The sequence below is a fragment of the Perognathus longimembris genome, chromosome 17, assembly GCF_023159225.1.
Source record: "Perognathus longimembris pacificus isolate PPM17 chromosome 17, ASM2315922v1, whole genome shotgun sequence".
NCBI classification, from domain to species: domain Eukaryota; kingdom Metazoa; phylum Chordata; class Mammalia; order Rodentia; family Heteromyidae; genus Perognathus; species Perognathus longimembris.
Window position 1 is genome coordinate 8,390,771 of NC_063177.1, and position 12,662 is coordinate 8,403,432.

At 42.8% G+C, this 12,662-nt stretch overlaps 1 protein-coding gene, 1 long non-coding RNA gene and 1 other non-coding gene across 3 annotated transcripts in view; all 3 read right to left on the reverse strand.

Annotated features, from left to right (window-relative positions):
* Positions 1 to 12,662, reverse strand: part of Nup88 (nucleoporin 88) — a 32,561-nt gene extending 19,899 nt beyond the window's left edge. The window contains exons 1-4 of the mRNA XM_048366251.1: positions 12,191 to 12,662; positions 8,233 to 8,402; positions 6,433 to 6,558; positions 4,049 to 4,135 (exon numbers count right to left, since the gene is read on the reverse strand). Coding sequence (XP_048222208.1) covers positions 4,049 to 4,135; positions 6,433 to 6,558; positions 8,233 to 8,402; positions 12,191 to 12,559 — 752 coding nt within the window. The 5' untranslated portion in view covers positions 12,560 to 12,662. The remainder of the gene's footprint in view (positions 1 to 4,048; positions 4,136 to 6,432; positions 6,559 to 8,232; positions 8,403 to 12,190) is intronic.
* LOC125365943 lies at positions 5,069 to 5,521 on the reverse strand. Its single transcript, XR_007213759.1, has 2 exons — positions 5,325 to 5,521; positions 5,069 to 5,188 (listed from the first exon to the last, which is right to left on the reverse strand). It is a non-coding gene; the product is annotated as an uncharacterized LOC125365943 (long non-coding RNA).
* Positions 5,218 to 5,324, reverse strand: LOC125366645. Its single transcript, XR_007213932.1, has one exon. It is a non-coding gene; the product is annotated as a U6 spliceosomal RNA (small nuclear RNA).

Sequence of the window (12,662 nt, forward strand, 5' to 3'; positions counted from 1 at the left end):
AGCTCAGAATCTGCAGGAGCTTCATGACCAGTCCCTGGTACAGCTGCAGGAGTTCAGGGCTACCTGTGAACAGCACATGGCCGCTAATCAGCAGCTGACCTCAGAGAAGGAGGCCCTGCAAGAGCAACTGCTGAGGCAGACCCAGCTGCTGGAGCAGCTGAAGCAGGAGCATGTGCAGAGCAAGTTGGGGGACCAGCTGGTGCCTCAAAATTTACAGGACACACTAAAGTGCCTGGAAAGAACTAGGTGTGAGAATGAGCAGCTGCGGGCCCAGATGAGCACCCTGGCTTTCCCTAGGGAAGGTGAAGGAGTGAACAAAGAAAAGGGTGAGGAGGCCACTCCTCCTGATGTGACTGTTCCAAAGGATGTAGAAAACCCCCGAACTATGTGGGATTTTTACCTTGTAGCACTGTCAGTGGCTGAATCAAAGAAAGTGAAGCTTAGCCGGCAGCTATAGGAGCAGCAGGCCCGCTGTGGGTGCTTGGCCAACCTGGCAGCCCAGTGCCAGAGAAAGTTGGAGTGCCAGGCCCTCTACCCCAAGAGCTGGAACCATGGCATGTCTGGGGAGAGGAAGGACACACAGGTGCCCAAGAAGCTGAAAATCTGCTTCACATACAACCTTCTGGACAAGGTGGACAACCAGAATCAAATGGATGACTTGCAACATGGCTTCAGCCAGCTGTCAGAACACATTAGCCCTATTGAAGAGTCCATAGTTTTCTATAAGGAACAAATGGAAGTCTTGGATGAGCTGTATCAGGAGAAAGATGAGTGCATCAGCCGGCTGTCCCAGGAGAAGAGGGAGAAGAAGAAGGAGCTTCAGGAGCTGCTATTGCACCTTGCAGGTAAGGGCACAGAGGGTCAGGACAAGATGCTGGCAACCACCCAGGCCCCTGGGGCTGCTGAAGCTGCCTCAGACCTTTTGGGCCCCTTGAAGATGGAAGTTATAGAGGAGCAGCCAGGTTTGGAAGACTACATGTTGACTACAAGGTTTGGAAGACTACAAGTTGAAGACTACATGCAGCTTGCCCAGGGAGAAGCAGGGGTGCCTTGCTCCCTGGAGGACAACCCCACCACAGAGCAGATGGAGCAGCTGCTGCCCAGTATCCAGCACCACCAAGAGCTTGCAGGCCCAGGCAATGAGTGCTCCTTCCCTTTCTGACCGACACAAATGATGAGTTTCAGTTATTAATTACAACCTAAAGACCTGGTAGCCACCACCTAGAGAAGTGGACTTCTATCCTCTTGTATTATTTTGGGTGGCATTCTCTCAGGCCTTGTTAGGAATAGGAAGGGGTAACTGCAGGCCAGACAGGGCAGAGGCTGAGGGGAGGTGGCCTAAGCTCCAGGAACATCTTAATAATCCACTGATTGCCAGGGAGGGGAAACTACAAAGTGATTTTTCTATTAGCATATTGTATTAGAGATGTGATTTTATAAATTACTTCCGTATTAGCATACTCTATAATTTTCAGATACATTTCATGCTGATTTATGAAATACATTTCATAATTTTTTAGATTTTTTTAAAGGAAAAATTTGTATTTCCTCAAATGAGTTATTTTATTATGTAACATTCTATGTTGGTGCATTCATGCAGTTTTTAGAAAATCACACTCTGTACCAGCAACTCTGAATTTTCTCATTTGTACTTTAATATACTGTGATAGTTGTACAATGGAATGAAAAAACAGAACAATCTGTGAAAAGGTTGTTAAACATGACAGTTTGGAAAAAAGAAATATTACTAGGGCAAATGGAATCTCACAGATATTTCTGCCCTGGTTGGCTTTGGACCACAATCCTCAGATCTCAGCCTCCTGAGTAGCTAGGATTACAGGCATGAGCTACCAGTGCCCAGCCCACATTTCTTTATAACAGAGGGCCATGTTAACCAGAGGTACAAACAGAAGTCCCAAAATGTAATTTTGGGATTAATAAATCAAGATGACAAGTTAATAAGCATAAAACTACTCTCAAGTCATAAAACTTAAATGAAGCTTATAAATATTGTAATATATTTAATAATGGTAGCATCAGTGATAAGTACTGACTGTACTAAGCCTTTCTTTATGCTCATTCTGTAACACAATTCTAAGAAATGAGTATTGTTATTTTTTAGATTTGTGGACTATAGTTATGGAAATGAGGCTGCTTTAGTGCAACTGAAAAATCTGCATGGATGCCACAGCAGCAAATGGTAGAGCTGAGATTAGGACCAACTGGGATAACAGAGCCAAAACTCTGCATTTGCTCTCTTGCCTCTTATCGAGATACTGTGCCTGTCAAAAAGGAGTTGGATTGGGAACTGGTGGCTCATACCTGTAATCCTAGCTACTCAGAAGGTTCAGATCTGAGGTTGAAGCCAGTCTGTGAGACACTTTTCTCCAATTAATCATCAAAAAAGCCAGAAGTAGAGCTATGGTTCAAGTGGCAGAGCACTAGCCCTGAGGGACAACAGCCAGGCTCTGAGTTCAACCCCAGTACCAGCACCAAAAAGGTTGGGAGGCAAGGTTGGTTAACTATGAAAAAAATGCCCTAACCTAGGATAAAGATCAAACTTACAGGCAAGAATTCTTGGTTGTGGAGATGGATGCACTCAGATTTAAGTAGTGTTTTAAGACTGGATCACGTCATTTATCATTTAAACTTTCAGTTATGAGACTATGAAAGAAAACTACAATGCCCCACCCAGGTCAGTCACAACTTCTGGTTCCTAGAGGAAGCACAAGCAAACCCTTTCTGTAGAAATACACCCCAGTGTGCCCTCTCTGTGTTCCCAAACATTAAGATCAAATATAAGGTCACATTTAGAGACCAGCACTGAGAAGCAAAGAAACAGGACTATAGGTCAAGAAATAACAAATAAGCACTCCCCCACCACTACCATAACAATTCCATATTAAAATTGTCACACAACTACATTGAAATATCCTAGAAATAAGGGTCAGCATAACAAAAACTAAGCAAGACTACAGGCTATGACCACCACCAGTTATGAAAATGAAACAATTTCCAAAAACTGCTTTTAAAAGCTCCACACGCACGTGCGTGCACTAATCACCAGATGGATTGATCAGGTCAGAGAAATGGGATGATAAATTTAAAGGATCCTATTTGTGATCAAAGCTGAAGCTTGTTCCTGTGGTAAGTAATAAATTGTAAAAGCTAGGGTTGCAAGAGAATCATAAGGGCTGAATGCTTTTCTTCAAGGGCGAGGATACTAGAGGCTGGTCTGAGCAATTGGTAGGACTCCAGGCCTATACATTCATTTTTCTATTTCTAAAAATAATGTTGCAATTTTGTAACTAACTTGCCCAAATTACAAAGAATCAGTTTCTACCATTCATACTTTAGAACTTCCTTGAAAAGAGATCAAGCTAATAGTTACAGTAATATACCAATATATATACAGATATATACAAATATACACACATATCAGATTTGTAACTTATTGGGTCTTTCTTTTTTTGTTTATCATATTACCAAAGCATACCAAAGTCACCTCTGGAAAACTTCCCAATCTCTATCTAAAGTGCATCCATAGCCAGGCACTGGTAGTGAAAACCTCTGCTAGTTTCCCATGAGGCTGACATCTGGAGGACTGTAGTTCAAAGTCATCCTGGGCAGAAAAGTCCACAAAATGCCATTAGACAAAAGCAGTGCTGGAGACAGTTCTAGTGGTAAACTACCAGCTGACCAAGTGCTAGGCCCTAAATTCAAACTCTGATTTTTTTATTTTTTATTTTTGCTTAAGACATTTATTTATAGCTGGGCACCAGTGGCTCACACTTGTAATACTACTACTCAGGAGCCTGAGATGTAAGGATTATGATTCAAAGCCAGCCTGGCCATGAGACTCTTATCTCTAACCACCAGAAAACTGGAAGTGGGGCTGTAGCTCAAAGTGGTAGAGCACTAGCCTTGAGCAAAAGAAGCTTAAGGACAGTGCCCAGGCAGAGTTTGAGCTCCATGACTGGGAAAAAAAAAAAAAAAAGACATACTCCCAACAAACTAGCTTAAAACATAATGTCACACAAAAACTTACCCTTTGTTGAGTATTAAACTTTCCTCTTCTGCTTCTGAGAGTACAATTACCTTAGTGGGAATCTGGGGCTCACGTAGAGAGTAAATTCTAGTAAGCAAAAGAAGAAAATTAACAGTGAAAATTCCTCTTCATGTCTCCCAAACTGTACTTTTTCATGTAAACAATCCTTTAACAATTTTCTAGGTTGGGAATATGGCTTGCCTAGCATGCATGAAGCCCTGGGTTTGATTCCTCAGTACTACATAAATAGAAAAAGCTGGAAGTGGCACTGTGACTCAAGTGATAGAGTGCTAACCTTGAGCTGAAGAGCTCAAGGACAGTACCCAGGCCCCAGAGTTCAAGGCCCATGACCGACAAAAAAACAAAAAAAAACAAAAACAAAAAAAAACTTTAATGTTTTTAATGACAATTTGACCCCAACTGAATAAGCATTCATTGTGGTCTTCCAAGTACTTGTTAGCACAATGATTTCAAAAGACACATATATACTAAACTGTGGCACTGAGCTGTAACAGTGGAAGAAGTCATAAGGGGCAACTGAGCAGTGAGAACTTCCTTTTGCCTTGAAACTGTTAACAAGATCAAAGGCTTAAAGAAAGGCAAGTGTTAGGTGCCTCATATTTCAAAAAGAATCTTTAATATTTGGGACCAGATCCCTACCTTAGGAATTAAAATGTGAGAAAGGCCTTGACCTATCTTACTGCCTTTCCTAACTAAGAAGACAGGATAGCCAAGAGTTCTTGGGAGTACAGAATAATGCATGTGTGTTTTTGTTGGTGGTGGTCATGGGGCTTGAACTCTACCCAGGTGCTGTCCCTGAGCTCTTTTGCTCAAGGCTGGTGCTCTACCTCTTTGACCCACAGCACCACTTCCAGTTTTCTGGTGGTTCATTGGAGATAAGAGTCTCGTGAACTTTCCTGCTGGGTTGGCTTTGAACCATGATCCTCAGATCTCAGCCTCCTGAGTAGCCAAGATTAGAGGTATGAGCCACTGGTAACTGGCCAGAATTATGTTTTTTAATTGAATGGCTTTCCTTTCTTTTTCTCTATTCTCATCTCAAAAGATAAATGGAGGATGAAGTAAGGCTCTAAGAGAAACCCTGGGAAGGATTCCGGGTTCCAATAACAAGGGACACTAGTGCTTCAATTTCTTTTCTTTTTCTTTTTTTTTTAAATATGGAACGCTTCACGAATTTGCGTGTCATCCTTGCGCAGGGGCCATGCTAATCTTCTCTGTATCGTTCCAATTTTAGTATATGTGCTGCCGAAGCGAGCACTAGTGCTTCAATTTCTAACAATGCAAATTATGTGGCATAAACCTAAAGACCATCTACAGAATTCTTGGGCACATCTGCCATATCTGAAGGTGTCATGGCATGTGTACATTATCAGGTATCTTCTAAAGCCATGCTCCATCAGCATGAGGAATGACTAGGGTACACTGTAGTCCTTGGAGGGCGAGGAAAAGGACCTGGGCAGTTACCATGGTTTCATATGAAGAATAACAAGTTAGGTGAGGGCTGAAAATATGGCCTAGTGGCAAGAGTGCTTGCCTCATATACATGAAGCCCTGGGTTCGATTCCCCAGCACCACATACATAGAAAACGGCCAGAAGTGGCTCTGTGGATCAAGTGGCAGAGTGCTAGCCTTGAGCAAAAGAGAAGCCAGGGACAGTGCTCAGGCCCTGAGTCCAAGGCCCAGGACTGGCAAAAAACAAAACAAAACAAAACAAAACAAGTTAGGTGAGAAAAAGGAGCAGGAGATACTAAGTTTGAGAAAACGTTTTCTGTTGTTGTTGTTGGAGCACAACATGGAGGCAGGGGGCTAACCTGGCCTACATAGCAAGACTGTCCCAAATCAGGTGGGTGTGTGGCTTAATGGCAGAGCCCTTGTCTAACATGTACATGGTCCTAGGTTTGATACCCAACACACATACATACAGAGATATAAACACGTGTGTGCACATAACACATGGACGCACATGTGCATACTTACACACACACATACACACACACACACACACACTTTAAGCTAGAAATGATCAAATCAAACCTGCTCTGCATTACTTACTATGCCAGGTTTTAGCCTGCCCCTTTTCCAGACTGGAAATCTATTTCCCCTTATATTCTTTCTCCTATGCTATTATTACTAAAAAATATCATGAAAAGTTTAGCAAAGATTATTCTTTTTTTTTTTTGTATGGTGCTAAAGATTAAACTTTGGGCCTCATATATGTTGCATAAGTGGTTCTACCTCTGTGCCATACTCCTAGCCCAGGGGAAAATTATTCTAACCTTAGTTACAGGCACAAAGTTAGCTAGGTAATAATTAAGTCACACAGCCTGGCTACTCAGAAACACAAAGATAGATAAATTACAACTTACCTTATTATGTTGTCTGATGTTAACAGTACTATGTGAGGATCTAGCATTTCACTTGGATACCAGGCAGCATGCTTTAGAGTCAGAGAGGTAGAACTGGTAAAGAATCGCTCAGCAACAGGAGTAGTACTAAAATAAAGATGACAATATTCGAAAACATCTGAATGAAAAACCTTCTAAAGACAAATCTATTTTAACATTTACTGTTTTTCTTTCCTTTTCTCTTAAAGCTTACTATGAGAGCATTCAAAGAACCTATTCAACCAATATCAAAGAATCAAAGAGAAAATATTTCCTAAATTGTAGCTTGTATGTGTTTACTGGGGTTGAATTTAGGACCCAGATGCTGTCCCTTAGTTGTTGTTGCTGTTTTTTCCCTTGAGGCTGACTCTCTACCACTTGAGTAGTTCCACTTCTGGATTTTTGCTGGTTAACTAGAGATAAGAGTCACATGGATTTTCCTGCCCAGGCTGGAAATGAACTATAATCCTCAGATCATCCTGAGTAAATAGGATTACAGGTGTAAGCCACAGTACCTGGCCATGAAGTATATATATATATATATATATATTTTTTTTTTTGCCAGTCCTGGGCCTTGGACTCAGGGCCTGAACACTGTCCCTGGCTTCCTTTTGCTCAAGGCTAGCACTCTGCCACTTGAGCCACAGAGCCACTTCTGGCCGTTTTCTGTATATGTGGTGCTGGGGAATCAAACCCAGGGCCTCATGTATACGAGGCAAGCTCTCTTGCCACTAGGCCATATCCCCAGCCCCCTGAAGTATATTTTATATAGTTCTTCACAAGTGTTTTTCTTAAGGTGTCTTAGTTGACCCTTTTACTAATCTTGTAAAGTAACATGAGCAGATACTATGATTATTTTTGAAAACTAGGAAACGTCTAGAAAATATTAGTTCAAGTGGGTTCTCTTCATATATTGTATAGGCAATAGTGGGTTTCTACCCACCTTTATATTTCTTTTAGTAGACCTTCTAGGTCCTAACTTTTCTGGATTGTTGAAAAAGCTTAAAACTGGAAGTGGTGGCATATCACTGTAATCCCAGAACTGAGAAAGCTAAGGCAGGAGGGTCACAAGTTTGAAGTTACCCTTAGCTACATAGCAAGTTCCAACTAACCTGAGCCATACAATGTGACTCTGTCTCAATCAATTAATTAGTCAATCAAATAAAACCTAAGCAAATTTCTCACTTTAGACATTATCTGCTTTAAAAAAAAATCTTAGGGCCAGAAATGTGGCTTAGTGGTAGAGTGCTTGCCTAGCATTCATGAAGCCCTGGATTTGATTCCTCAATACCACATGAACAGAAAAAGCTGGTAATGGCACTGTGGCTCAAGCCTTGAGCACAGAAAGGCTGAGAGACAGTACCCAGGCCCCGAGGTCAATTCTCAGGACTGGCCAAAAAAAAAAAAAAAAAAAGCTTATTTCTGGCTAGGCATGATGAAACATGACTGTAATTCCAAGCATCAAGAGATAGAGGTAAAAGGTTAGTGGTCCAAGGTTAACACAAAGCCAAGTTAATGAGACTCTATCTGAAAAACAAATTAAAAGCAAAAGGACTGAAAGAGTGGCTAAAGAAGTAGAGTGCCTGGCAAGTATGTGGCCCTGAATTCAATCCCCAATAGCATGGGGGTGAGGGGGGAAACGCCTCAGAAACAAAAAATTTGTTTCTCTCAACCCCACGGCCAACATGAAGGAAGGAAGGAAGGAAGGAAGGAAGGAAGGAAGGAAGGAAGGAAGGAAGGAAGGAAGGAAGGAGATAAACACTAAATGAAAATACAACTTACCTACAATTCACTGTTGTCTTTCCACCTTCAAATTCAGAATTCTTCCCCCATCTTTTGGGTAATTCTAATACCATAAGTCCTTTTGTTCCTATAAGTGCTACATGATGGTGTGTTGGACTTAACAAGACTTGATAAATTTCAAACAGGGGAGGATTTATGCAAAGCAATCTCTGAAATTAAAGCAAATTTGTAAAAAAAAGAATACATGTCAGAGTTACCTGAAACTAGAGTCATGCTTTAGTTTTCTGTATTTATAGTACAACCAAGTATCCTGAATAAGTACTGGCATGGGCTACCGATAAAATATTTTTAATCATTTAGATTGAAGTGTTATATAAAATGCATCAGATGTTCCTACTTAGACAGAAACTATTATACCCAGTTTTCCTTTTTTATGTTCAAGCACCATGCTACCATACCAGTTCTCCACTTTGTACCATCCCTACTCACACTTTCCACCAACCAAATTAATATGTACTTCTGGGAAATCACCATGGTTCTCTCTACTTGTTCCTTTGCAAAACTGTATGTAAAATATCAATATAGAGTAGTTAAGTGAACTCAGAAGCATTAATAAATAACAATTATAAATGCTACACTAACAAAGAATGATTTCAAGAGCTTTTGTAGCAGCATGTTGGTTTTATCGATGCAGGCATAATGTGAAACAGTGATATTTCAAGAGGTTTCTTAAAAGCTGCTTGTCTCATTATCATATGTTCTTTAAAAAATCTACTTTTGCTATCCCCATTTTCTTGGTTTTTTTTTGGGGGGGAGGGGCAGTCCTGGGCCATGAACTCAGGGCCTGAGCACTGTCCCTGGCTTCTTTTTGCTCAAGGCTAGCACTCTGCCACTTGAGCCACAGCACCATTTCTGGCTGTTTTCTATATTGTGGTGCTGACGAATTGAACCCAGGGCTTCATGTATAGGAGGCAGGCACTCTTGACACTAGGCCATATTCCCAGCCTTCCCTCACACTCCCCATTTTCTTTTCTTCAGGAAGACTCCCAGTGTGTTGTTTACACTAGTATGAGACTAGCTTAGGTCAAAATCCTTTAAGGTAAGTTCTCAATGTAGTGTGGTTTTTCACTAATTGCTACTGATTTCTGTAAGCCTATGTCTTCCAGGTAGCTTTTGTTAATTCTAATCAAACTGGTTTTTTCCTCCTATCAGAGGCTATTTTCCTTCTGTGCCCTGTACTCAATCTCTATCTTTTTTCCACTTGATTTTTGGATAGTTTAACTCAAACCAGAGGCCACCTTGCTTCTGCTACATAACACATTCAGTCACAGTATTTAGGATTTTGTTGATAGTTTTTTAAACATTAGTCATCCTTTTTATAACATCCCAAGTTGTAACACATAATTGCTGCTTTCTTTCCAATTCATGAGTTTTTGAAATTCTGGATGATAAGTTACAAAGATAGTTGTGAATATTTTCTGAGATCTTCCAGGCACACACTCAAGTGCCAAACATAGAGAAATGAATAAGACCACTGTACACAGTGGTACATGCCTCTAATCCCAGCTATTCAGATGTGGGAGACAAGAATATTGAGGCTTCAAGGCCAGATTGGGCAAAGGCAGCAGCAAGACCCTATCTCAAAAAACAATAACAACAAAAGGGCTGTAGTTCAAGTGGTAGGGCACTTGCCTACTAATAGCAAGGCCTCGGGTTCAATCTCCAGCATGCAGAAAAAGAAATAAGAGTAAGGTAAGTTGGGCCCTGGTGGCTCATGCTTGCAATCCTAGTTACTCAGGAGGCTGAGATCTGAGGACCCTGGTTTGCACCCAGACCAGAAAAGGAAAGTCTGCAAGACTCTTATCTCCAATAAACTAGCGAAAGCCAGGAGTGTGGCTCAAGTAACAGTGCTCAGGGACAGTGCACAGGCTCTGAGTGCAAGCCCCAGGGCAGGAAAAATAAAGAGTAAGACAAACACAGCGCGACTTGATGCTTACAGTCTAGAAAAAGGGAAAAACAAATTTTAAATCTTTACATTATTGTGCTAAATGATACAAGACAATGTGGAATGATACTAAAATAATAGAGGCTGTGGGCATGGCTTATGGTGAAGTGCCTGCCTACCAAGTGCAAAGCCCTAAACTCAAATCCCAATATCACCAAAAATAAAGAGAACACTGTGTGCTGTAAGTCATCATGATGGCATACACCTATAACTCCGACCTGCTGGAGATCAGGATGACTGCTTGAGATCAGGAGTTTGAAGCAAGCCTGGACTATATAGAGAGCCTTGTCTCTTTAAAAAAAAATTTTTAATGTAAATGAGATACTGTGTGCTAAACATCTTACAATTATTCTTAGAAGTTTTACAGTAATTTCAAAACTACAATCACTGCATCTTGTTAGAATCAAATCACTTCTCAACAAAAATTGGTTCAGGGCATACCACAGATACCATACATTAAAATGCTTACTGCATTTATTTTTAAATCTTAAAGAGAATCAATTATTATCAATGATCTGAAAAGTAATGTCTGATAACAGCAAGTCTAAAATTTTCTGATTACATCCACTTTCATATGCCATTGGTTTATCAAAAATAAAAAGCAGCTGGGCCTGGGTGGCTCAAATCTGTAATTCTAGCTAATCAGGAGGCTGAAATCTGAGCATCTATCTGGATTTTGAAGCCAGTCCGAGGGACCGAACATTCCTGAGAGACTCCAAATAACCAGCAAAAATAGGAGGGAAGGGGGGAAGTGAGCTGTGGCTCAAATAGCAGAATGCCAGGGCTTTGAATAAGAAAGCTAGCCAAGAGCCTGAGGCCCTGAGTTCAAGTCCCAGTACTTTCATAAATAAAGCCTTCCCACAGGAATGACTTGGTTTTCTCCACAATAGGGTTAAAAAAAATCACCAGGCTTAACAAGGAGCATTCAAATCTACTCAGTGCTCACAACAGTTAGCCAAGAGAAAGTTATGATTCCAGCTATTCAAGTGTCACATCATAAAACAAGTGTCCTGACCATACCCATTAAAAACAGCAACTTCGCTCACACACTGTCCCTTTATCCTGCTGTTTTTCTTCAGAACACTTAGATGACATTTTATTGATTATTTCATTAGCCTCTCCATCCTTCCTGATCAAATAATCAGCTCCTGAATACCGTGAGTTCCTGTGTCTGGGGTGTCCGAGTCCATAAAACGACCAAAGCGGAGTGAAAACAAAAAGGGGGCCTTTTCCACTCCACCCTGAAAGGATGCCCAAGGAACTCCAAACTACCACCGCACACCCACTAGAAGATAAAAAGTAGCCGGCACCCAGGGCTCGAGCCTGTAATCCTGGCTACCGGAGGGGCTAAGCTCTGACAACTGCAGTTCAAAGGAAGCCCAGGGAAGGAAAGTCCATGAGGCTCTCATCTCCAATTAACCACCAAAAGAAAAAGTACATCGAGGGGCTCTGCTACTCTTGAACAAAAAACAGCTCAGCTCAGGGACAGCGCCCAGGTCCTGAGTTCGAGTCCTAGGACCGGCATGGCGACACACACACACACACACACACACACACACACACACCGCCCAGGCACACACACTCGCGGAGACGGAGAGAGAACACACACACACACCGCCCAGGCACACACTCTCTCGCGGAGACGGAGAGGGAACACACACACACACACACACACACACACACAGCCCAGGCACACACTCTCGCGGAGACGGAGAGGGAACACACACACACACACACACACACACACACACACACACACACACACACACACACACACACACACACAGCCCAGGCACACACTCTCGCGGAGACGGAGAGGGAACACACACACACACACACACACACACACACACACACACACACACACACACACACACACACACACACACACACACACACACACACACACACACACACACACCCCGCCCAGGCACACACTCTCTCGCGGAGACGGAGAGGGAACCAGCTCCCGGCCGAGCGTCCCCCTCGTACCTGGTACTGGGAGAGGTGGGGCTCCTCGCTGCCGCCGCCGCCGCCGCCGAGCCCCCGGAGACGGACCACTAGGAAAGCGCTGCTCTCCGCGTCCCACAAGAAGAGCTCACCGCCTAGGCCAAACGTTAGGTTTCTAGTCAGCAGCTGCGGCGGGAGAGGCGGCGACGCCGAAAACGCCGAAGTCGATTTCTCAGATTCCACGGGATTCTGGTTTTTCAATGCCTCCCGGAGCCTCGAGAAAACAGCGTGGTTAGGAAGCCAGGTCTGCCACAGCTCCCCATCGCAGACAGACGCCTCAGCAGACGCCATCGTGGCACCGTTGCACTCCGCTTTCCAGTCGCTCGGCCGCCGCTGAGCGCAGCCAATCATGGAGTAGGCATCCCGGAAGCACGCGCTAAGCGCTGTGGGTGGGAAGAAGCAGAGCCTACCACGTGGGGGCACGCCTGAGGTAGACCAATCGCCAGCCCAACAT